Source organism: Mustelus asterias, chromosome 12, assembly GCF_964213995.1.
Source record: "Mustelus asterias chromosome 12, sMusAst1.hap1.1, whole genome shotgun sequence".
NCBI classification, from domain to species: domain Eukaryota; kingdom Metazoa; phylum Chordata; class Chondrichthyes; order Carcharhiniformes; family Triakidae; genus Mustelus; species Mustelus asterias.
This window is the reverse complement of record NC_135812.1, coordinates 50,666,623-50,692,116: the sequence shown is the minus strand read 5'-3', so window position 1 is coordinate 50,692,116 and position 25,494 is coordinate 50,666,623. Positions and strand designations below refer to the sequence as shown.

Here is a 25,494-nt window from a genome sequence, read left to right as displayed (position 1 = left end):
TCAACGCGCTTGCGCAGCTCCGGCGTGACGGTACTGCGCTTGCGTGGGGGGGGAGCGGCAATGGCGCCGGTTGGAGGCTGAGGTCCCGGAGCTCAGAGGGAGGATGGAGGCGGATTGCAGGCATAGGGCGCTCTATAAAGGCCAAGGTCGTCCTGTCCCCTGGAAGGAGACGTACAGGAGGGTAAGAGACCGGTGGGAAATAGGAGAAGAAGTTTATAGGGGTAGGCAGCATTTCAGAGCTAAGCTAAGCTAGCCATACTCTGAGGGAAGGAAACAGAAGATAGGAGCAGGAGGAGGCCAGGAGCCTGCTCTGCCATTCATCACGATCATGGCTGATGGTCCAACTCAGTAGCCTAATCTTGCTTTTCCCCCATAACCTTTGATCCCATTCGCCCCAAGTATCCAGCTATCTCTTGAATATATTCAATGTTTTGGTATCAAGTCCTCGTTACTCTCTTGAATGGGAGTACTCTTGTTTTGAAACTTCCACATTTCCCCAGAAGGGGAGAGATGAGGCTGAGGAGGTGGGGTAAACCCGCCATTGTGCTCAGGCTGGGCAGGCCTGGTAAGGAGCAGGGACGATGGAGCAGATGGTGGAAGACCGGCTTGAGCAAGTGGGTCATGGAGGCAGGTGGCCCTGCCTTTCCTCCTGGGCACCACACTGTACCACACGAGTATTCACTTTGTTACTCTGACAATTTCCTACCATGTTGCTAATATGCCAGGACTGGTAACATGTAGAGGCCTTTGGTAATTGACACTGTTGGAAATGTCTCCTTTTAACTTGTGTTAGGAGGAATTTTGGAAATGTTATCTCTGCTGTTTGCTTGAAGCTCTGAGAGCCTGAGCACTTTATTTATGTTCTGGCCTTGTAGGTTTAGTGGCAGCTGCAGGCCAGTGGCACTTCTCATACCTGGGACAGAAAATTCTTTATCCAAGTTCCACTCTATAGACCTAAGCACACAAAGCTAGGCTGACACTCCAGCACAGTACCACAGGAGTGTTACACTGTTGGAGGTGCCATTCATCACATGGAATGCAAAACTGAGATCCCATCTGTGCTTTTAGGTAAATGTGAAATATCCCACAACAGTATGCAAAGAGGAAAAGTTCTCCCTAAAGTCCTGTATGATAGTCATCCCTCCACCAGTGATACCAAAAACATTATCTGGTCATTAACACATGGTAAGGTTCCACAAACTCTGTGCAGTCAAATTGGCAGCTATGTTGTCTACATTGCAAGAGTGACCTTGGTTGTAAGTTAGTTTGGATCCTTCTGAGCTCCTGAAAGGCATAATATAATGCAAAGCTTTCTTTCAAAATGGTCTCATGACTATCATAGAAACCCTACAGTGCAGAAAGAGGCCATTTGGCCCATCGAGTCTGCACCGACCACAATCCCACCCAGGCCCCAGCCCCATATCCCTACATATTTTACCCGCGGATCCCTCTAACCTACGCATCTCAGGACTCTAAGGGGCAATTTTTAGCATGGCCAATCAACCTAACCCGCACATCTTTGGACTGTGGGAGGAAACCGGAGCACCCGGAGGAAACCCTCGCAGACACGAGGAGAATGTGCAAACTCCACACAGTCAGTGACCCAAGCTGGGAATCGAACCCAGGTCCCTGGAGCTGTGAAGCAGCAGTGCTAACCACTGTGCTACCATGCCGCCCATTTGTATGGACTCAGGCCATCAGGCAAAGTGCATCTTGTCAGACTGCCCTGTTCTGTTTAAAGCTGACTAATACCAATGGGTTATCTGTTTTCTTACTATTTTTGAGATGTGCACTTCTGCAGTACAACTAAAGATTGCTTTATCATTATTACACTGGAGGATAGGAGACCTTATTTGGGCTGCTGTCAGTTTTTCCCCAATTGTTAAATATGATTTTTTTTGGTGTAAGAACAGGATGATTAAGTAGTAAAGCATCAATGAATTAATGTATATGAAAAATAATGTTCATAACTGCTGATAAATAACATTTTGCATTTTATCTATTGTTAATATAACTAGTATCTGTTTCAATTGAAGTGGGGAATCTATACCTGGCATAGAAACTACTGCTTAGCGTCTCTGTTTGTGGGACCTTGGAGTGTTCAAATTGTCTGCAAAAGAACTTTGAAAGTAACCTGTCTCCAGTAGAAGACAAAAAAAACTCAAAGACCCAAAGATCTAGTGAAGAATTTAAATTGATTCATATTAGTAAAGACAGTACTAGCAAAAGTAATAACTTTTTTTATGTTGGGCACTGTGGTTTGGGAAGTAGCAAATAAAACTCTCTTTTTCAAGAAAGGAACAAGAAAACACAGGCAGTTGCTATACGCTATTATAACATGTCTAGTAACAGAGTAGTCATAATATAGTTGGGTAGAGTGAACACTGATTTATGAAAGGGAAATCTTATTTGACAAATCTATTAGTTTTGTGGGTCATAACTTTCAGAGGAGAGAAGGGGACACCAGTGGATGTAGTGTATTGGATTTTCAAAAGCAATCAATAAGATAGAACACACTGTTTTTTCACAAGGTTAGAGTTTATGGGATTTTGGTAGCATATTAATATGGCCGCTTGGTAATACAAAACTAGAATATTGCTGAATCTTGTCAGGCCAAACACAGGAATGCCAAATTTTAAACAATCTCAATAATGTGTGCTACAGGGGAAAAGGATGCTAATTGTTTGGCAAGTCTTTACTTTGTGCCATGCTTCTGGCTGATAGGTAGCAATAAAGTTAGGTCTCAAGGCATAACTTGCTTCAATAGATTTTGATTGTAGATCACAGAGGCCTGTCTTTGGGTAGGATTGATATGATCACCATCCCCCATTCTAGCAACCTTGTTTTATCCTTAATTGAAAGAGGCTATTTAAAATATAACCATCTTATAAAGTCTCACATTTAACTCCTGTCCCCCTAAAAATGAAAATACGGTGGTAATTATTTTCCATAACACTATCAAAATACAATATTGTAAATATGTTAACACCTAACATACTACACACTGTACAGGGACATTCTTTCCTCTGTTGCTGCATTTCACCATTAAGTATTTTGCCTTGGCAAAATTATAATGCTTAACCCATAACAACCATCTGAATGTGACAATTGAAATTTCAAGTCCGGTTTAGCGAGCGTTTAATTTACAACTTGCTAATTTACTTTACTTCAGTCTCCACAAAAATCTCCTTTTTCATTTTGCATAGTCTGTATAGTTTGTCCACAGACATTAAAAAAATCTACCATTGCTTTGCATTCTTCATGTTACTTTTGAAAGCCTGTATTGGATTGTGTGCTGTCTGGACCTGGGGATGATATTTATGATGGGCACAAAGGTTCATCATTTGTTCAGTCTGGTTAACTTTTATCAAGAACAACATTGCTGGCAAACTACCTGGTGAATGTAAACTACGATCCGAAATGAAATCTCCTATCATATCCCTTTCTACACTCTGGATTCAGCGGTTTCCTTTGACCTCAGTCTCTAGAGCACTTGTCCAGGCTTTAACTCTTGATCTCAGTTTTCTTCCATGTCTGCTTGTCTTTTGATGTTCAAGTCACCAATATCCAAATTATTCTGTCTATGAATCTACAGCATCATATTTAATTCAAAATTTTGGGGCTGAGAGTGCTTTGCGTCAGTTCACTGTTCCAAATGGACCCTCATCTAGTGTTTATTTCCTTCAGTCACCATACTTGGGTTCTTTTGATTTAGAACATAGAAAAACTACAGCATAAACAGGCCCTTCGGCCCACAAGATGTGCCGAACACATCCCTACCTTCCAGACCTACCTATAACCCTCCATCCTATTAAGCTCCATGTACTCATCCAGGAGTCTCTTAAAACACCCTATTGAGTTCGCCTCCACCATCACTGACGGCAGCCGATTCCACTCGCCCACCACCCTCTGTGTGAAAAACTTACCCCTAACATCTCCCCAGCACCTTAAACCTGTGTCCTCTCGTAGCAGACATTTCCACCCTGGGAAAAAGCCTCTGAGAGTCCACCCGATCTATGCCTCTCAACATCTTATACACCTCTATTAGGTCTCCTCTCATCCTTCGTCTCTCCAAGGAGAAAAGACCGAGCTCCCTCAGCCTATCCTCATGAGGCATGCCACTCAATCCAGGCAACATCCTTGTAAATCTCCTCTGCACCCTTTCAATCTTTTCCACATCCTTCCTATAGTGAGGCGACCAGAACTGAGCACAGTACTCCAAGTGGGGTCTGACGAGGGTCTTATATAGCTGCATCATTATCCCCGGACTCCTAAACTCAATCCCTCGATTGATAAAGGCCAGCACACCATACGCCTTCTTAACCACCTCCTCCACCTGCGGGGCCGATTTCAGAGTCCTATGGACCCGGACCCCAAGGTCCTTCTGATCCTCTACCGTACTAAGAGTCTTTCCCTTTATATTGTACTCCTTCATCCCATTCGACCTGCCAAAATGGACCACGACGCATTTACCTGGGTTGAAGTCCATCTGCCACTTCTCCGCCCAGTCTTGCATCCTATCTATGTCCCTCTGTAACTTCTGACATCCCTCCAGACTATCCACAACCCCACCAACCTTCGTGTCGTCGGCAAACTTACCAACCCATCCCTCCACTTCCTCATCCAGGTCATTTATGAAAATGACAAACAGCAAGGGTCCCAGAACAGATCCCTGGGGCACACCACTGGTGACCGACCTCCATTTAGAAAAAGACCCATCTATGCCCACTCTCTGCCTCCTTTGGGCAAGCCAGTTCTGGATCCACCGGGCAGCAGCCCCTTGGATCCCATGCCCTCTCACTTTTTCGAGAAGCCTTGCATGGGGGACCTTATCGAACGCCTTGCTAAAATCCATATAAACCACATCTACCGCCTTCCCTTCGTCAATGTGTTTAGTCACATATTCGAAGAACCCCACCAGGCTCGTAAGGCACGATCTGCCCTTGACAAAGCCATGCTGAGTATTCTTGAGCATACTAAACCTCTCTAAATGCTCATATATCCTGTCCCTCAGGATCTTCTCCATCAGTTTACCAACCAGTGAGGTTAGACCCACCGGTCGGTAATTACCTGGGCTATCCCTATTCCCCTTCTTGAAAATAGGAACCACATCTGCAATCCTCCAATCCTCCGGCACCTCTCCCGTCTCCATCGACGATGCAAAGATCATCGCCAGAGGCTCTGCGATCTCCTCCCTCGCCTCCCACAGTAACCTGGGGTACATCCCATCCGGACCCGGCGACTTATCTATCTTGATGCCATTCAAAGATTCCAACACAACCTCTTAAAGTCCACATACTCAATCCTTTCAGTCCACAGCATGCCCGCAGTACATCCACCCAGGTCCTTCTCCTCTGTGAAAACCGAGGCAAAATACTCATTGAGCACCTCTGCCATTTCTACTGGTTCCGTACAGACTTTCCCGCCTTCACCTTTTATAGGCCCTATTCCTTCACGTCTCATCCTTTTACTCCACATATTTATGCTAAAATTTTATTTTATTAACAAATTAATGAATAAATTAATAAATTTGATTTATTATTGTCACATGTATTAGTATACAGTGAAAAGTATTGTTTCTCGCGCACTATACAGGCAAAGCATACCATTCATAGAGAAGGAAAGGAGAGAGTGCAGAATGTAGTGTTACAGTCATAGCTAGGGTGCAGAGAAAGATCCACTTAATGCGCAGTAGGCCCATTCAAAAGTCTGATGAGAAAGTAGAGGCATTGGTGGGCTTTTTTACCTATAGTGTCTGCATGCAACGACCAGGACAGGTGGTTGGTGATCTGGACACTAAAACCTTGAAGCTATCGACCATTTTTACTTTGTTTGTTTGGTGTTTGAGCATTACCATCTAGTTACTAGTTTGAAAGGTTGCAATGCCATCCATTCCTTCAACTGGCTCCCTTGCCGCAATCCGTGACAATTACAGGAGGCCCTTTGGTTCTGCCTCTGATAATAGTTTGGGTGGCAGCTCTGAGCATATTAGAGAATTTATTCCACACCATCCAGAATTATTAAAGTCTGCAACAGGCCAACAGTGGATCCATTTTTTTCTTTGGGAAAACGCAGAACCATCCAATAATGATAAACCTGTCAGCGCCCTTCGAGAGTGGCAAGATAAACACCATCCTGCCTCAGAGGAAATGACATGCCAGAAAACCTCCAGAACCATAGAATCATAGAAACCCTACAGTACAGAAAGAGGCCATTCGGCCCATCGAGTCTGCATCGATCACAATCCCACCTAGGCCCTACCCCCACATCCCTACATATTTACCCACTAATCCCTCTAACTTACTCATCTCAAGACACTAAGGGCAATTTTAGCATGGCCAATCAACCTAACCCTCACTGTAGCACAGTGGTTAGCACTGCTGCTTCACAGCTCCAGGGACCTGGGTTCGATTCCTGGCTCAGGTCACTGTCTGTGCGGAGTTTGGACATTCTCGCCGTGTCTGCGTGGGTTTCCTCCAGGTGCTCCGGTTTCCTCCCACAGTCCAAAGATGTGCGGGTTAGGTTGATTGGCCATGCTAAATTGCCCCTTAGTGTCCCGGGATGCGCAGATTAGAGGGATTAGCGGGTAAACATGAGGGTTAGAGGGATTAGCAGGTAAATATGTAGACATTACAGGGATAGGGCCTGGGTGGGATTGTTGTCGGTGCAGACTCGATGGACCGAATGGCCTCTTTCTGTACTGTAGGGGTTCTCTGATTCTATGATGATACTTAATAATAAACAGAAACAGTCAAAAAATATTAAAACGGTGACACAGTGGTTAGCACTGATGCCTCACAGCTCCAGGGATCCAGGTTTGATTCCTGGATTGGGTCACTGTCTGTGTGGAGTTTGCAGGTTCTCCCCATGTCTGCTTGGGCTTCCTCTGGGTTCTCTGGTTTCCTCCCACAGTCCATAGATATGCGGGTTAGGTGGATTGGCCATGCTAAATTGCCCCTTAGTGCCTGGGGAACTAGCTAGGGTAAATGCATGGGATTATGGCGATAGCGCTTGGGTGGGATTGTGGTTGGTGCAGACTCGATGGCCGAATGGCCACCTCCTGCACAATAGGATTATATGAAAACCATCAAGGGTATGGTGAGAGTGCAGGAAAATATTATTGAAATAGATAATCAGCCATGATCTCATTGAATGGCAGAGTGTGCTGAAAGGGCTGAATGGCCTCCTGTTGCTTACACTTCTTATGCTTTTAATTCTTCTTGCAAGAATGATCGCTTCATCATTTTACATTTAAGAACAGGTATCCCTCCACACGGTTCTATACTGTCAGCATTTGGTACTGCTGTGCCACTTTCATTCAAAGCATTTATATCCTTCATTTCATCATTAGCTTTTAATACTGTTACTATCTGCTCTGCCACACCCTGTTCATGATTTGCCTGCACATTTAATTTGGATGGCCCTTTGACTCTATGGCCACATCTTTAGTTGAAATAGTAATTTTTGTGGTGAGGTGACTGGAATTATGAATTTGACTTCAGGCACTTGCCTTTTCTTGTACAACTTAAATTGTCTCAGTGGCGTTTTCCGAACTCACCGGCGATGACCTACTTCATCCCCAACGAAGTTATTTCCTAATAAAATCTACACCATCGAAAGGCAAATTAGGTGAAATCCCCAGAATTACATGGCAGTTAATTAAACCACATTTTAAATGAACTCTATACAATGTGTTCCAGACAGAGGAGAGAAACAAAGTGAACTTGCTGTCTGTCCATAAACAGGTCTTTTAACTTTTTGAAATAGACTGTGGTGTATTTCCCCAAAGCCTCTGTTTGTGAAGTCAGTTAACTCAGAAGTATTGTTTATTCATACATTCAAACCCAGGGATGGTCATCACAACTACATGCACACAAGAAGGAGATGGGAAAGAAAATAGTTTTACAACTAGGCATAGCTTAAAACAAAACAAATATGGATATTAAGTCATGTGAATGTCAGAGTCCATTGAGGGTTCCTTCATGTGCAAATTAAAGTTCTGGCAGGTTCAGCTAGCTGAAAGCAGGAGTTGCTGAATTCCTTCATAGTTGGTAATGATGCAGTAAGTTGACATTGGTATACAGAGACTCAGTTCACTCTAATTACAGACAGGTGATGTCAGTGGTAGTGAAACTATTGGAGAAGGCTGGGGGAGAGGAATGTGATTGAGGTGTATGAGATTATGAGGCGTATGGACAGGGTGAATAGGTAGCAGCTGCTCTCCTTGGTTGAGGGGTCAATCACAAGGAGGCATAGTGTTATGGTGAGGGGCTGGAGATTCAGAGAGGATTTGAGAAAAAAATGTTTTCACTCAGAGGATGGTGAAAATCTGGAATGCACTGCCTGGGGAGGAAACCTTACAACCTTTAAAAAGTATTTGGATGAACACTTGAAATATCGTAAAATTCAGGGATATGGGCGAAGTGTTAGAAAATGGGATTCACGCGACTTTAGTGCTAGTTATTGTCGGTGCAGACTCAATGGGCCAAAGGGTTTTGTGTGCACTCTGCGATTCTATGACTCTACAGGCTATCGCAGGAATCTTCCAGAGAATCAGACTTCGAGGAGGTGTAGGCTTGAAGCAGGCTTTGCTGTCAGCCTGGAGTCCTGCTTTTGTTTTGATAGGCTGGATGTTAACAGCAGACTGCCCTGGGCGCCCAGGAATGTAGCTTTCCAATTTTCCAATGGTCATGTGGTGTCTCCCATTGAGGAATCTGTTTCAGGTTAACGATCGGTTTCTGTGTTTCTGGTCAAAATCTATTGTTCACTTTTGGAGATAGATAGTGGCTATTAGCCCATCTGCGGGTATAGCAAGTTTTGATGGCTCTCTGTTTTGTTACAAGTCCAGGCTGAGGAGACAAACAATCTGCTGCTACTTGGTTTCATTGATTGTTAAGGGCCCACACAATGATACGTGTGAGATTCCACAAGGTTGAGAGTTGAGTTTTGTCCTCTTGTTGGAAGTTTCCAGAGCTGTAGCCAACTTGCAAGTCATATGACCTGTAGCATCCATGTTTCAGTCCCACAAGGTCAACTTTTCAATAAGTAGAAAGCAAGGTTTGATTTACACAATTGATGACTTCTTTCATGTCTTATGCACAAGACAGAAGGAAGAGCTAAACAATTTCAATCAATACCCTATATCAGGATGTTTTTATTTAACAAATTTCTGGGGAAATTCCTGTCACTTGCCGACATCAGTGACCAAGCTCATCTGGTGTGTCTAAGAATATCGATTTGTTTTCCTGCCTCACCAGACAAGAATTAGGACTCTTCGCCTTTAAGCAGAGACCATCATAATTTCCTTTACCCTGTGCCCCTTATAGTGAATGCTAAAGGATCTAAAATTCTGTCATCAGCTTCACCCCTGGGACAGTAGTTTCTGGAGTGGCACTGTGCAATCTTATCAATGCTACAGCTTTGCTTTTGAATTTCTAACATTTAGCCTTCACATGTCTGTTTGTGACAAAAATAACATGCAAGTACCCGTGTATTAGCCTTGATCTTCAGACTGTCTCTTACTAAAGTAATTCCTCACTTAATGTTCTTGAAAAGTGTAACTTTAAATACTGAACCAAATCAGATATTCCCATTAAATTAATGTAAGAGTTGTGGGTTCTGTAGGACCTACCCAGCAAAAAAATTATACCGTAGTCCATTAGTTGATATACCGTATATTCCTAAATTCGTATATTTGTAAATGAAATAACTTTAAAGTAAAATACATTTTTAAAATATGAAGAAGTGCTAACTCTTTCTACTTGCCTGCTGCTCCCATATCCTCTTACTCACCACTTCCCTATCCCAAAGCTGTGAGCTAGGACTTGGGAGAGGAGAAAGCAAAAGGGTGAGAGGAGCCGTGAGTTATCTCGGAGAGAAGTGGTGAGCAGGAAAGTCAGCGAGTGGGAGGACCACCTCTTAGTCTCTTGTAGAGAAAAGAGCCATAGCATCTTCCAGCTTCCCTTATAATTCTACCCTCTTTGTTCTGGTGTCATCGTCCTTGTGAATCTTTTTTGTATCCAATGCTCCTTTATCGTTTTTGTAATGTGGAGCTCAGAATTGTGAAGCATGCTTTTAAATCTTTGAAGGATTACCTGAGTGAAAGCTCCTTGGGTGAAGTATCAGAAGGTGACCAGTGTCCATGGAACCACCTGAGAAAAGAGTCAATATCTTGGGGAAGAACAAGGAGTAAAACCATTCTTATCCAATGGTCATTTGCTGTTTAACTGATGTAGTCTGTCACAGCTATCCCTTATAGTTCAGCGCTACTAAGGAAAGTTCCTTTTCAAAGCCCTGAGACTGACTTCGATATTTTAAAAGTCCCTCTTTAATGTTGAGTTGGAATGTTTAACCTCATGGGTTTGATGGCCATAATGTATCTGTGTAGCCTCACTTGTAAAGAGAAAAATTTAAATGTAGAGTACCTGTAAGAGTACCTTATCTTACCAAAATCTCAACACGTCATACAGTAAATTACTATCAAAGTGCACAGAATTGTGGCAGCAGTCCTGTGGAAAAGACACCAGATAGCAGCATTTGAGATGAAAAATTAGTTGCTATTTTTGTGTTTGTTGAGGGAGGAATGTTGACCAGATTCAGGAGAATTAACTGCTCATCTTCAAAAGGTGTCGTGGTATACCTCACTTCCGCCGAAATCACAGGAGCAGACAGGCTGCCTTAATGTGTCAATCTGACCAGTGCCAGCTTTGGCATTGAGGATATTTTCTATCTGATAATTCTAAGCCTCTTGGAGTGTTTCATTTCAGTCTAGGGAGGTGGCTAAGAGGATCTTAATGTAAATAGATTGAGAGAGGTGAGCTGGTTTCAATCAAACTATTGTATTAATGTGGAAGAGCAGGACATTCTTTTCAATTAAGTAAAATGCAAAAGAAATAATTCAGAAAGACCTTCCCTCAAAGTGTTTTGGATTGCTCTGAGATTGTGGAAAATGCTGTACAAATCAAAGATCTTTCTTTGATTTTGAAACAAGATGTAATGTGTTTTGGCCTTTCTTCTTAACAGAATGTGTTAAAATAAGAATTTGTTTTTAAATATGGAAAGATTGAACAAATATTTAGCAATAAGTAGTGCCTATATCTTTGCTGGGAAATTGGAGAGAGAAATATTTATCCTTTATGATCTACAGTAACTTTCATTTCCCCGTGTTCTGTTTCACTAGAGGTGCATCGAAAGATTGAAGAACAGCCGGGAAAGGCTGTTAGACAGGTACAGGCATGTGGGAGAGAATCCAAACTGCAGCTCGAATGGACCCTTGCTCGTGCAAGAGGTGATGGAAGAAGAATGGAGAACTCTGAAGGCACTAGATGGAGATTTCCGATCGCTGTGGAAGAAGGGAAGCTTAATAGAGGTTTGTTCATCTCGGCACCCTTTTGATGGTGGGGTCTAATTCTAAATTTTAATTTGGTATATTTTGAAATTGTGTTGCAAATCTTAAATTAAACAGGATAGCACCTCCTGATATAATCGATAAAGGAATAATCTTTGTAATGTCATCAAAATCTTGCATCTGCAGATGTCCTGCCAACCTTTTCATTATAAATGTCAGTGTCTACGTTTATAATGGAAACTCTAGTGAAAAATTGTCACACTCTAATTGCACCCTCCTGCAATGTTGTGATTGGAATGGATCTGATATGCATATTACCCAGATGTTTTCTAGTTCCAACTCTCGACAACCTGGAAATAGCTGGAGGCTAATTATTTTATTGCTTTTGGCCTTGACAGTTTTAAAATGATTTTAATGCCCATTCCCTGCCCTCCTTCGCCCTTGCTATTTCTTTTTTCTGAAATGCCTGAATTGATTCTGCACCCATCATCTTCTGGATATATGCTCCATGCTCTCTCGGCCTTTTATATAAAAAAATTAACTGGCATAGTTATATTTACAATGTCCCCTTCATAAGATATAGGAGCAGAATTGGGCCATTCGATCATGGCTGATATGCTCCTCATCCCAATTTTCCTGCCTTCTCCCCATAACCCTTCAACCCATTACCAATTAGAATCTGTCTAACTCCTCAAATTTACTCAGTCTCAGCATCCACTGCACTTTGGGGTAGCGACTTCCACAGATTCACAACCCTTTGGGAGAAGTAGTTTGTCCTCAACTCTGTTTTAAATTTATCCCCTTATCCTAAGACTATGGGGCGGCACGGTAGCACAGTGGTTAGCACTGCTGCTTCACAGCTCCAGGGTCCTGGGTTCGATTCCCGGCTCAGGTCACTGTCTGTGTGGAGTTTGCACATTCTCCTCGTGTCTGCATGGGTTTCCTCCGGGTGCTCCGGTTTCCTCCCACAGTCCAAAGATGTGCGGGTTAGGTTGATTGGCCAGGTTAAAAAATTGCCCCTTAGAGTCCTGAGATGCATAGGTTAGAGGGATTAGTGGGTAAAATATGTGGGGGTAGGGCCTGGGTGGGATTGTGGTCGGTGCAGACTCGATGGGCCGAATGGCCTCCTTCTGCACTGTAGGGTTTCTATGATTCTATGACTATGACCTCTTGTCCTAGAATGCCCCACAAGAGAAAGCATCCGCTCCATGTCTACTTTATCCATACCTTTTATCATCTTGTATACCTCAATTTGATCTCCCCTCATTCTTCTAGATTCAATGTGGGGATGCCGGCGTTGGACTGGGGTAGGCACGGAAAGATTCTAAAGATACCAGAGAGTATAGACTTAAACTGTTCAATCTCTTGTCATACGACAAACCCCTCATTCTCACCTCCAGCAACCTCTGTTCTGATTAATCAATTTCCTGGAGTATTTACTTGGTTAGAAATCCACCAGTGGAGTGATATCTTTGTGGTTTGATTTGCTTCTCAGATTCTGAATACATTGGGAGATATAAATGAATTGGCAGAATTTGAGGAAATTCAACAGGAGCTCCTCAGCGAAGGTAAAACTACAAACCATACCTCTGCACTAAATGTCATAGAAGACTGACATAAATTGTTATAATAGGCACGAAATACAATTTGGACTTCTTGTGGGATTTTCTGCTTCCATCGCCAAACCCACTTGATGAAAAACAGAGGTGGAAAATCCCACGCTATGTTTTGGATTTCTGAAGCATAAGCTGGTTTGGTATGGTCTGTTACTAACAGCCGAAGAGACGTGCTGTTTAATATGATGCACTAGCCATTGCGACGTACGGCTTACATACCTGGCATCACACCAGCACTGACATTCACATACTACAGTGCTCATTTGTGTCATAGGCATTTATTTTATTCTAGTGTTAGTGGTGGCACAGTGGTTAGTACTGTTGCCTCTCAGCGTCAGGGACTCTGATTTGGTTCCCGGCTTGGGTCACTGTCTGTGCGAAGTCTGCACGTTCTCTCCTTGTCTGCGAAGGTTTCCTCCGGATGCTCCGATTTCCTCCCACAGTTCAAAAGACGTGCTGGTTAGGTGCATTGGCCATGGTAAATTCTCCCTCAGTGTACCCGAACAGGCGCCGGAGTGTGGCGACTAGGGGATTTTCACAGTAACTTCATTGCTGTGTTAATGTAAGCCTACTTGTGACACTAACAAATAAACTTTAAACTTAAATGATGCCTGCTATTTTCCTTGTAGAACAGGCCATAATAGAGGAGTACGAAGCAAGCTTACGTTTCGATGAAGCTTGTTTGGATGCCATTCTTGATGGATTTGATGTTCCTGACAGACTCATATGCCCTGTTTGTAACAGGTGAGTATGCTGAAATCGGGCTGTGAATTGGATCTTTAGCTGATTTCCTGACTCTCTTTACAGTTATTTGTCTTGAGGGGACTGGAATACAAAGGGATTGAAGTTAAGTTAGAGTTTGAGTTCTATAAAGCCCCAGTGAGCCCTGTTTAGAATAACTGTTCTAATTTTGGCACGGGACCTTGGACAGGATACATTGACCATCAGGAAATGTCAGAAAGCAATTCTTCATGAAAAGGATGAAGGAAATCTTCCTCACAAAGCTGCTGACGGTCAATTGGAAATTTCAAACTGAGATTAATAGATTTTTGTCAGATCGGGGTATTAAAATTTACAGAATCACGGGCGGATGGAGATATGGTAGAATCAACCATGATCAAATTGAATGCTGGAAAAGGCTGGGTGGCTAAATAATCTACTTTGATTGCTGCTTTCCTAATGTAACAGTTCTAAAGCATTTAAAAGATTGCAGGAGAGGTGCTGGAGAGAAACCAATGTGAACTGTACAAATTAAACATTTATACTTCCGATTATTCTGCTGAATTTGTCTTGCTTCTCTATAATGAGAATCTTTGTAATTTAATTTGACGAGTGTCTGTTTTGCAGAGCAGATAGATATTGGGTGTAGGTACAAAATAAAGGGGTCAGTGTTAGTCATGTGACTCTTTTCCATTGATTCTGATCAGGTGAGCTGGGGCCTGACATTGTGAAGTGTCTTTTGGTGAAGGGCTTCATAGACAGATATTGAGCTTAGAACTGTATGTGAATTAAAGGGAGGAGGGGGAAGGTTTGAATTTGATTTATTATTGTCACATGTATTAGTATACAGTGAAAAGTATTGTTTCTTGCGTGCTATACATACAAAGCATACTGTTCATAGAGAAGGAAAGGAGGGAGAGCAGAATGTAGTGTTACGGTCATAGCTAGGGTGTAAAGAAAGACCAACTTGATGCAAGGGAAGTCCATTCAAAAGTCTGATGGCAGCAGGGAAGAAGCTGTTCTTGAGTTGGTTGGCACGTGACCTCAGACTTTTGTATCTTTTTCCTGACAGAAGAAGATGGAAGAGAGAATGTCCAGGGTGCACGGGGTCCTTTAATTATGCAGGCTGCTTTTCCGAGGTAACGGGAAGTGTAGACAGTATCAATGGATGGGAGGCTGGTTTGTGTGATGAATTGGTTGAAAGCAATAGAACATGTATTTGGCTACAATTTGCTGTGCCTACTGCTACCAGACTTTGTTTTTCAAAAAGCAACAAAAGCTACTTTCCTTTTACAGAAATTACCTGAATGTCAGCAGTGACTTTATAACTTGCCAGTGTGGGATGTTCATTAATACAAGGGTAAGTTTCTTACATTCTGATTCTCTTACTGGGCTTGCAATCCATGTCAGCACATACTTTCGTTTTTATTCTTTCATGGGATGTGGACATCAGTAAAGCAACGTTTGCTGCCCTTTGCTAATTGTCCTTGAGTCATTGGTGGTGAGTCGTCTTCTTGGACCACCAGAGTTTATCTGGTGTAGGTACACCTGCAGTACTGTTAGAAATGGGGTTTTTGGAGCTTACCTTAGTGACTGAAGGAATGGCAATATATTTCCAAGTCAGGACGATGTGTGTCTGGGAGGGGAGCTTTCAGGTGGTAGTGTTCCCTTTTGACTACTGCCCTGTTCTTTGAGGTGGTGGAGGTCACAGGTTTGGAAGGTGCTATTGAAGGAGCCTTGGTGAGTTGCTGCAGTGCCTCTTGTAGATGGTACACACTGCTAGTGATGGTGGACAGGGTGAGTGTTTAAATTGGTGCTAATCAAGCAGACTGCTTGGCCCTATATGATATCAAGCTTCTTGAGTGATTTTGGAGTCACACTCTTCCATACAATTGGAGAATATTCCATCACACTCCTGACTTGTGCCTTGTAGATGGTGGGTAAGCTTTGGAGGGTCAGGATGCAAGTTATTTGCGTCAGAATTCCCTGTTCTGAATTCTTCTCGCGGTCATAGGGTTTAAATGGCTGGTCGAGTTCAGTTTCTGGTCAATGGTAACCCTCAGTAGGTTGGTAGTGGGGATTCAGCGATGGTAATGCCGTTGAATGTCAAGGGGAGATGGTTAGATTATCTCTTGTTGGAGATGGTCATTGCCTGGCACTTGTGTGGCACAAAAGCTACTTATCAGCCGAGGCCAAAATGCTGTCTAGGTCTTGCTGCATAGCGGCATGGAGTGCTTCTGTATCTAAGAAGTTGTGAATGGTGCTGCACATTATGCAATCGTCAGCAAACAACCCCGCTTCTGTTCTTATGATGTAGAGAAGGTCATTGATGAAGCAACTGAAGATGATGGGGCCTAGGATGCTAACTTGATTGCTAAGGTACTACCAATCCAATCTCTGTCTTAATGAAACACTTTGAATGCTCACTATAATCTTGCTGCATGAATTATTTCAGTCAAGAAACCATTTGCTTCCATTTCTCTGAGCTGTGTGCACAGAACTAACAGGAGTCGCTTTTATCAAGGTGACAGTGGGAATTTGGTGAAAATGATAGAGTGGGTAAATAGTTATAGTAAATAATAGTAAATGACCCCTAAACCTGTGACAATTAACAGTTAATAAACTGAACGTGGGTATCTAAGTAGGTGTTAACTGCTGTTCCTGGCTGCTGATTGACTAGCTTCAACTACGGTGTTTGTAAAAGATTGATATTTGCTACACAGGCAGCTGAGGGTATTGTGTACATAGAGTGGCAGCAGGGTTTGGTCACAGTTAGAATTTAGCATATATGTGGGTTGAATTTCCAAGGAGCAATTGTAAATCTTTAAATAATCGGAGTATTCAGTTCTGAAGGGATTTTTTAAGCGCACCGATAACAGCTGAGACCAGTTTCCTGCAAGTTTTGTTCTATGCGGGAATTGCCACGACAATTCATGTGTGTTGGATAACTCTGCATCTGCAGTGACTCCAGCTGCTCCATGTTCAGCTCATGGCTTCTGAGCTTGAGGAACATTTGATTCACTGCCAAGTATGCGGGTAATTGAGAATTTCTTAGAATTCCACGGTTACAGAGATTTCAGGAGAATGGCAAATGGGGGCCCATTGGCGGGATAGGGAGAGGCAGTCAGGACTGGAACACCCTCTAGCAATGTCTTTATAGTTGTTGGTGGTTTCAGGGTTGGGAGGTGCTGCAGTAGAAGCCTCTCAGGACATACTAAAGTTTATTTATTAGTCACAAGTAGGCTTACATTCACACTGCAATGAAGTTACTCTGAAAATCCCTTAGTCGCCTCAGTCCAGTGTCTGTTCGGGTACAATGTGGGAGAATTTAGCATGGCCAATTCATCTAACCTGCACATCTTTTGGACTGTGGAAGGAAACCAGAGCACCCAGAGGAAACCCACGCAGACACGGGGAGAACGTGCAAACTCCACACAGACAGTGACCCAAGCCAGGAATCGAACCTGGATCCATGGCGCTGTGAGGCAGCAGTGCTAACCACTGTGCCACCATGCTGCCCATCACTATAGCCAGTGATGTAGTAACTGAATGTTTAGCTAGTGGATGAAATGCTAGTCAAGTGCAATCCTGAAAGGTGTCTTCTGTATCATATGAACAGCCATCCAAGCATAGTGGTTAACATTGCTGCCTCATAGCACCAAGTTTTCACCCTTCGATGACTGTCTGTGTGGAGTTAGCACGTTCTCCCCGTATCTGCGTGGGTTTCCTGCGGATGCTCCAATTTCCTCTCCTAGTCCAAAAATGTGCAGGTTGTATTGAATTGGCCAGGCTAAATTGCTACTTGGTGTCTTAAGATGTGTAGATTAAGTGGATTGGCTATGGTAAATGCATGGGGTTAAGGTGCTCTGTCGGCGAGTTGGTGCAAACTCAATGGGCCGAATGGCCTCCTTCTGCACTGTTGGGATTCTATCACACTTCTACTTGTGATAGAGTGGTTTTTAAGGAGTTGTAGGGAAGCTGCTTGATGCAGAATACCCAACCCGTGACATGCTTTTGTAGCCATGACATTTATAAAACTGGTCCAGTTTAGTTTCCAGACAGGAGCAACCACAGGATGTTGATGGAGCCTTAACAATGGCAAATCCATTGAATGTCGAGGGGAATCAGTTAGGCTGTCTCTTGTCAGTTAGCTCAGTTGGCTGGACAGCTGGTTAGTGATGCAGAACGACGCCAACCACGTGGGTTCAATTCCCATACTGGGGTTACTCAACTTTGCCCCTTGCCTGAGATGTGGTGATCCTCAGGTTAAATCACCACTATCCCCCTCAAAAGGGAGAGTAGCCTATGGTCATCTGGGACAATGGCGGCTTTACCTTATCTTACCTGTTGGAAATAGTTGTTGCAATACACTTTGGTGATGCAGTTGTTACCTCTTAGCTATCAAGCCTAGATGTTATCCAGGTCTGATTGTGAGCACAGATCTGTGAAAATTTGCAAATGGAGCTGAACACTTCATCGTGTGGGCAGCAGGGTAGCACCGTGCTTAGCACTGCTGCTTCACAGCTCCAGGGACCAGGGTCCGATTCCCGGCTTGTCTGTGTGGAGTTTGCACATTCTCCTCGTGTCTGCATGGGTTTCCTCCGGGTGCTCCGGTTTCCTCCCACAGTCCAAAGATGTGCGGGTTAGATTGATTGGCCATGCTAAAACATTGCCCCTTAATGTCCTGAGATGCGTAGGTTAGAGGGATTAGCGGGGAAATATGTAGGGATATGGGGGTAGGGCTTGGGTGGGATTGTGGTTGGTGCAGACTTGATGGGCCAAATGGCCTCTTTCTGCACTGCAGGGTTTCTATGATTCTATTCTATGTGTGGACAAATCCACTCTAAGTTGATGGAGGGAAGGTCATTAATGAAGCAGCTAAAGATGATTGAACCCAAGTTGCTGCCCCAAGATGTACTTCCAGAGATGCCCTGGACGTAAATGATTAGTCTCCAACAGCAATACCGTCTTCCAGGTATGAGTCCATCCACTGGAAAGATGTTCTCCTGACCCCTATTCACCAGTTTAACCACAGCTCCTTGTTTGCAAACTTGATTGAATATTGCTTCTGGAGTTCAGGTCTTGTCAGTTTTTGAACTGCAGTGAGGTCTGGAGTTGAATCATTCAGATGGAACTCAAATTGAACACCAATGAGCAGGTAATTAGTGCTAATTGTTGCTTGATAGCAATGTCGCTAACACTTGGGTGAGAGCAGCCAGGGTGGGTTTCTCTTGTTTGTGGACAGGGCACACCTTGAGAAAGAGGAATCTCTTTAGTTACTGTTGAGCATATGATGTCAGCCCATTGTAGCTTCAGTCTGTTGAAATGCTGAATGTTTTCACCTATTCGTTTACAGGAGGCGACGGTGCAGCATTTTCGAGCCCTTCTTGAGCACGGTGTCACTGAGCACAGTACTCTCTGTGCACATTGTCCAATCTTCTCTATGGTAACCGGCATGGAAGCAGAACCCACACTTGTCATGAGCTGTCAGGTGAGTGTGAAGCTTTACCTCCTTCTATTACCAATCTCTGCCCCTATCACGCTAAAATGATATGTAGCAGCATTTCAGCTTTTGGGTAAAGATGGGACTTCAGCATTAAACTGCTCTGCTAGTGTTATTGCAAAGTTGTCCATTCACTAGCTGAACATGCAGGTGCCGCTCTGTTAAGGATTTATCAGGACTTCTCTTCCTGCGCCTGAAGCATTACCTCTGGAGTCTCCCAAGGATCAACCCTCGTCTCCCTGCTTGCTTTTCATCAACACTGCCTCTCAGTAACATCAGCCGAAAACTCATTGTGTAAGCTGAGGGCACTCAGTTCTTACCTCAGTATCACCAATTTCAGCCCTCCACTGCCCTTGTGTTTTTTTTTCGTTCGTTGGGATATCTGTGCTCTGGCTGGATTTATTGCCCGTTCCTGAAGGCATTTAAAAGTAAACCACATTGATGTGGGTCTGGAGTCACATGTAGGCCAGAGCAGGTAAGGATGCAGATTTCCTCCCCAAAAGGACGTTAGTGAACCAGTTGGGTTTTTATGATAACTGACAGTGGTTTTGTGGTCATCATAAGACTTTTAATTCTAGATTTTTATTTCACCATCTGCCATGGTGGGATTCGAACCCAAGTTCCCAGAACATTACCCTGGGTTCCTGGATTAGTCCAGTGACAATACCACTACGCCACCACCTGCTTCTCTGACTTCCAGCTTCGGGGAGTCAAAATTCCCTTCAGTTGACCACTAGAAAGACTGAAGCTGTTATCTTTATACCCATTCTTAGCCACAAATTCCATTCTCTCTCCCTGATTACTATTAGAGGTTGGAGCTATCTGAGCTGAGTTTCTGAGCACCCATTCTCTCCATTACTAAGATCATGACCTCCTGTTACCAATCTCTGCCCCTATTTTAAACTGTTGCTGCTAAAATTCACATTCAGGCTTTTTTTTCTCCCCTCCAGATTCCATTATTCCAGTTCTCTCCTGGTCAGCCTCCCATCTTCCAATCTCCATAAACTTGAGCTCATCCAAAACATTGCTGTCATTATCCAAATTCACCCTGGACTTGTGCATCCATAAGTCTATGCTCACTAATCTACATTGTCTCCCAACTTCATCAAGACTTTGATTTTAAACTTCCCCCTCTGGCCTTGCAAGTCCTTATCTCAGTAACCCCCTTTAGCCCTCCAAGACCTTTGTGTTCCCAGAGTTCTGGCTTTTTTTGCATCCAGTTTCCTTCAGACCACCACTGGCAGCCTGGTCTTCAGCTCTTAAGGTCCTAAACTATGTGGAAATGCCTGTCTTGCTTTCTCTTGTGCATGCTCTCTCTCTCGCACACATGCGTACTTGCTCCACATCCCTTTGACCATGTCTTAATGTCTCCTTTGGCATGGTGTGATTTTTTTTTGTCTGATATGCTCTTGTAAGGTGTTACGGGCATTTTATTCAGTTAAAGACAAGTTGTATTTGAAATATTCATCTATACAAATACTTCTAACATCAGCAGTTATTTTAAATAATAGACAAGGCTATCTAAGAGGAAGAGCATTCTGGGGGAGGATGACCTCAGTGGGCCTGGGGGTCTGGAGTGCATCTGCTTCAATGCAAGGAGCATCACGGGCAAGACAGACGTGATAGGGGCAGACGCTGGAAAGACGGAGGATGAGGGGTGACCTAATAGAGGTGTATAAAATTATGAAAGGCATAGATAGGGTGAACGGTGGGAAGCTTTTTCCCAGGTCGGTGGTGACGTTCACGAGGGGTCATAGGTTCAAGGTGAAGGGGGGGGAGGTTTAACACGGATATCAGACGGACATATTTTACACAGAGGGTGGTGGGGGCCTGGAATGTGCTGCCGGGCAAGGTGGTGGAGGCGGACACACTGGGAACATTTAAAACTTATCTAGATAGCCACATGAACGGAGTGGGAATGGAGGGATACAAAAGAATGGTCTAGTTTGGACCAGGGAGCGGCACGGGCTTGGAGGGCCAAAGGGCCTGTTCCTGTGCTGTATTGTTCTTTGTTCTTAGAGCCTTAATGCTTGCGCGGAACTTGGATGTGGTTGCAGTGACGGAGACTTGGTTAAAAGGACAGGACTGGCAGCTGAATATTCTGGGGTATAAGTGTTTTAGGCGAGATAGAGGAGGGGCTAGGATAGGTGGGGGAGTAGAAATGCTCGTTAGGGAGCATATTACAGCGGTACAGAGGGTGGACAATTTGGAAGGGTCAGGTATCGAGTCACTGTGGGTGGAGCTCAAACAGGAAGGGCGCAGTCACTATGCTGGGGGTATACTACAGGCCTCCCAACAGCCCACGGGAAGTTGAGGAACAGATATGTAAGGTGCAGAAAAAATAGGGTTGTTGTAGTGGGAGACTTTAATTTCCCTCACATAGACTGGAAATCGCTTAGGGCTGGGGGCCTGGACGGGGAAGAATTTATAAAATGCATACAGGAAGGTGCTTTGGAACAATATGTTGACAGTCCAACTCGAGAGGGGGCTATACTGGACCTAGTACTGGGGAATGAGTCCGGTCAGGTCATCAAAGTTTCAGTGGGGGAACATGTGGCAAATAGTGACCACAATTCTGTAAACTTTAGGATAGTAATGAAAAAAGATGAGTGTTGTCCTATGGGTAAGGTGCTGAATTGGGGGAAGGCTAACTACAGCGGGATTAGGCAGGATTTGGTGGCTGTTGATTGGGAGAGGCTGTTCGAGGGCAAATCCACATCTGGCATGTGGGAGTCTTTTAAGGAGCAGTTGATAGGACTGCAGGACAGGCATGTGCCTGTAAAGAGGAAGGATAGGAAAGGTAGGATTCGAGAGCCGTGGATAACCAGTGAAATTGTGGGTCTCATCAAAGAAAAAAGAGGCATACATGAGGTCCAGGCAGCTAAAAACGGATGGAGCACTGGAGGAATACAGAGAAAGTAGAAAAGAACTCAAACAGGGAGTTAGAAGGGCAAAAAGGGATCACGAAATGTCCTTGGCAGACAGGATTAAGGAGAATCCTAAGGCATTTTATACATACGTTAGGAACAAGAGGGTTGTTGGGGAAAGAATCGGACCTCTCAGGGACAAAGGAGGGGAATTATGCTTCGAACCAAAGGGAGTAGGTGAGATCCTAAACGAACACTTTGCATCAGTATTCACAAAGGAGAGGGACGTGTTGATTGGTAGTGTCTCAGAGAGATGTGTTGACCCGTTAGAAAAAATCTCAATTACAAGGGAGGAAGTGTTAGGTATTTTAGGAAACATTAAGACAGACAAGTCCCCAGGGCCGGATGGCATCTATCCTAGACTGCTCAGGGAGGCAAGAGATGTAATTGCTGGGCCTCTAACAGAAATCTTTGTCTTTCACTGGACACAGGTGAGGTCCCAGAGGATTGGAGGATAGCAAATGTAGTCCCGTTATTTAAGAAGGGTAGCAAGGATAACCCGGGTAATTATAGGCCGGTGAGCTTGACGTCTGTGGTAGGGAAATTGTTGGAGAAGATTCTTAGAGATAAGATATATGCGCATTTAGAACTGAATAATCTCATTAGCGATATTTTTGTACGAGGGAGGTTATGCCTCACAAATTTGGTTGAGTTTTTTGAGGCGGTGACAAAAACGCTTGACGAGGGAAGGGCTGTGGATGTCGTCTATATGGATTTTAGTAAAGCATTTGACAAGGTCCCTCATGGCAGGCTGGTTAAATCTCACGGGATAAAAGGTGAGCTAGCTGGATGGGTGGAGAACTGGCTTAGCCATAGAAGACAGAGGGTAGCAGTGGAGGGGTCTTTTTCCGGTTGGAGGTCTGTGACTAGTGGTGTTCTGCAGGGCTCTGTACTGAGACCTCTGCAGTTTGTGATATATATAACTGATTTGGAGGAAGGCCCATGAAACAAGACTCAAATACAGTGAATCATAGAATCCCTACAGTACAGTAGGAGGCCATTCGGCCCACCGAATGTAGCTGGTGTAATCAGTAAGTTCGCGGACGACACAAAAGATTGCTGGAGTTGCAGATAGTGATGAACATTGTCAGAGAATACAGCAGGATATAGATAGGCTGGAAAATTGGGCGGAGAAATGGCAGATGGAATTTAATCCAGATAAATGCGAAGTGATGCATTTCGGTAGATCTAATGTAAGGGGGAGCTATACAATAAATGGCAGAACCACCAGAAGTATAGACACATAGAGGGACCTGGGTGTACAAATCCACAGATCCTTAAAGGTGGCAGCACAGGTGGAGAGGGTGGTCAAGAAGGCATAGAACATAGAACAGTACAGCACAGAACAGGCCCTTCGGCCCACGATGTTGTGCCGAGCTTTATCTGAAAGCAAGATCAAGCTATCCCACTCCCCATCATCCTGGTGTGCTCCATGTGCCTATCCAATAACTGCTTAAATGTTCCTAAAGTGTCTGACTCCACTATCACTGCAGGCAGTCCATTCCACACCCCAACCACTCTCTGCGTAAAGAACCTACCTCTGATATCCTTCCTATATTGGTCTAGTTGGACCAAGGAGCGGCACAGGCTTGGAGGGCCGAAGGGCCTGTTTCCTGTGCTGTACTGTTCTTTGTTATATCTCCCACCACGAACCCTATAGTTATGCCCCCTTGTAATAGCTCCATCCACCCAAGGAAATATGGCATGCTTGCCTTTATTGGACGGGGCATAGAATATAAAAGTTGACATATGATGTTGCGGCTGTATAGAACGTTGGTTAGGCCACATTTGGAATACGGAGTCCAGTTCTGGTCGCCACACTACCAGAAGGATGTGGAGGCTTTGGAGAGAGTACAGAAAAGGTTTACCAGGATGTTGCCTGGTATGGAGGGTCTCAGCTATGAGGAGAGATTAGGTAAACTGGGGATGTTCTCCCTGGAAAGACGGAGGATGAGGGGAGACCTAAATAGAGGTGTATAAAATTATGAAGGGCATAGAGTGAACAGTGGGAAGCTTTTTCCCAGGTTGGAGGTGACAAACACAAGGGGTCACAGGTTCAAGGTGAGGGGGGCAAGGTTCAACACAGATATCAGGGGGACGTATTTTACAGAGGGTGGTAGGGGCCTGGAATGCACTCCCAAGCAAGGTGATTGAGGTGGACACGCTGGGATCGTTTAAGACTTATCTAGATAGCCACATGAACAGACTGGGAATAGAGGGATACAAACGAATGGTACAGTTAGGCACATGAGTGGCGCAGGCTTGGAGGGCCGAAGGGCCTGTTCCTGTGCTGTATTGTTCTTTGTTCAGTTTCCCTCAGCGCTGCTAGGGCGACCTTTATATTAAGTCTTTCCTGTCTGAAACAGTTTCAGATGAGGGTAGAAGGGGTTTCTAGAAAGCACTACACCTAAATAAATGTTCTTTCCTCCACCTCACCACTCCAGAAATAAGATACAATCCATGGATCAAGCTCAAATCTCTTCAACTTGTGAAACTGAGTTGGTTAAATCTGGTCTGGTACCAGAAAAAAGGATCATGGAAGTTGCCTTTTTTTAACTAACCTAACTGCTTCACTAATACCCTTCAGAGAATGGAACCTAGAAACCTCTGTCTTGTCTGGTCTACACATGGCATAGACCCACATTATTATTGAGTCATGCACTCAGCAAGGCTGGATAAGTAACAAAAATTGCCTGTCTCTCTGGCAGGAATAAATAATTTTTTTTAAAGCAACCTTGTCCATTTCCATTGCTGCCAACCTTCCACTTATAACTCACAGCTTTCATCTCTAATTGCTTCTCGCTGATAGAGAATATTCTGCAATGAAAACCCAGTATCTCTGTCACTGTGAATCAGGTATTCTGATGCATTTTGTTACACAGCATAAAGCAATTCCACCTCACCATGAATAAATACCATGGCAAGTTTTAACTGATTAATTTAACATGACTTTGTGAGGGAAACATTGCTTATAATCTGAAGAGTCCTCTATCTCTGTATACATCTCTCCAAATACTTTCAGCGTCACCAGTAAAGCATAGTTTAATGTAAAAAATACTTCCTGAATGTCTTCAAATCAATCCCTTTCAGATGTTACCTTTGTACTAGTTTACTTTAACTTGCATTAAACCATTTTGTTTCTTTTCAGGTCTGTGATTACCTGTCTGTTATCCTATAGTTGCACTGAGCGTTCCTGGATCTCTTGCAAGACTAACAATCAATTTAGGTTCAAATTTTAAATCAGCTCAATAGCAATAGCCTGTGCTGTGTTTCACAGCACTTTATTCTGTATTCTACCTCTGATATAATGACTTTGTGTCTGAATGTGCTTGTTTTGTTTTCTGTAAGATTGTTCAATAAAAAGTGACAAAAATACGAAGA

The 25,494-nt window shown here is 43.8% G+C and overlaps 1 protein-coding gene across 2 annotated transcripts; it reads left to right on the top strand.

Moving 5' to 3' along the window:
- The first annotated feature begins 18 nt into the window (after nucleotides 1–18).
- On the top strand, nucleotides 19–25,494 carry rpain (RPA interacting protein). 2 transcript variants are annotated; one of them, XR_013499107.1, is made up of 8 exons: nucleotides 42–181; nucleotides 11,180–11,368; nucleotides 12,843–12,915; nucleotides 13,593–13,707; nucleotides 14,980–15,043; nucleotides 19,040–19,174; nucleotides 24,893–24,969; nucleotides 25,262–25,494. XR_013499107.1 is itself a non-coding variant. In XM_078225199.1 (7 exons), the coding sequence occupies exons 1-7, from the start codon at nucleotides 104–106 to the stop codon at nucleotides 25,289–25,291; spliced, it is 684 nt and encodes a 227-aa protein (XP_078081325.1). In that variant the 5' UTR covers nucleotides 19–103; the 3' UTR covers nucleotides 25,292–25,494. The 2 variants fall into 2 exon arrangements, 1 of the variants encoding a protein (XP_078081325.1); XM_078225199.1 differs by lacking the exon at nucleotides 24,893–24,969 and having other exon boundaries at nucleotides 19–181.

Excerpts from the sequence above, each read along its gene's own strand:
- rpain (XM_078225199.1), top strand. The coding sequence starts at position 104 with ATGGAGGCGGATTGCAGGCATAGGGCGCTCTATAAAGGCCAAGGTCGT. Across the intron at positions 182-11,179 it reads GGAAGGAGACGTACAGGAGG|AGGTGCATCGAAAGATTGAA; the intron begins GTAAGAGACCGG and ends CTGTTTCACTAG. Across the intron at positions 19,175-25,261 it reads CACTTGTCATGAGCTGTCAG|GTCTGTGATTACCTGTCTGT; the intron begins GTGAGTGTGAAG and ends GTTTCTTTTCAG.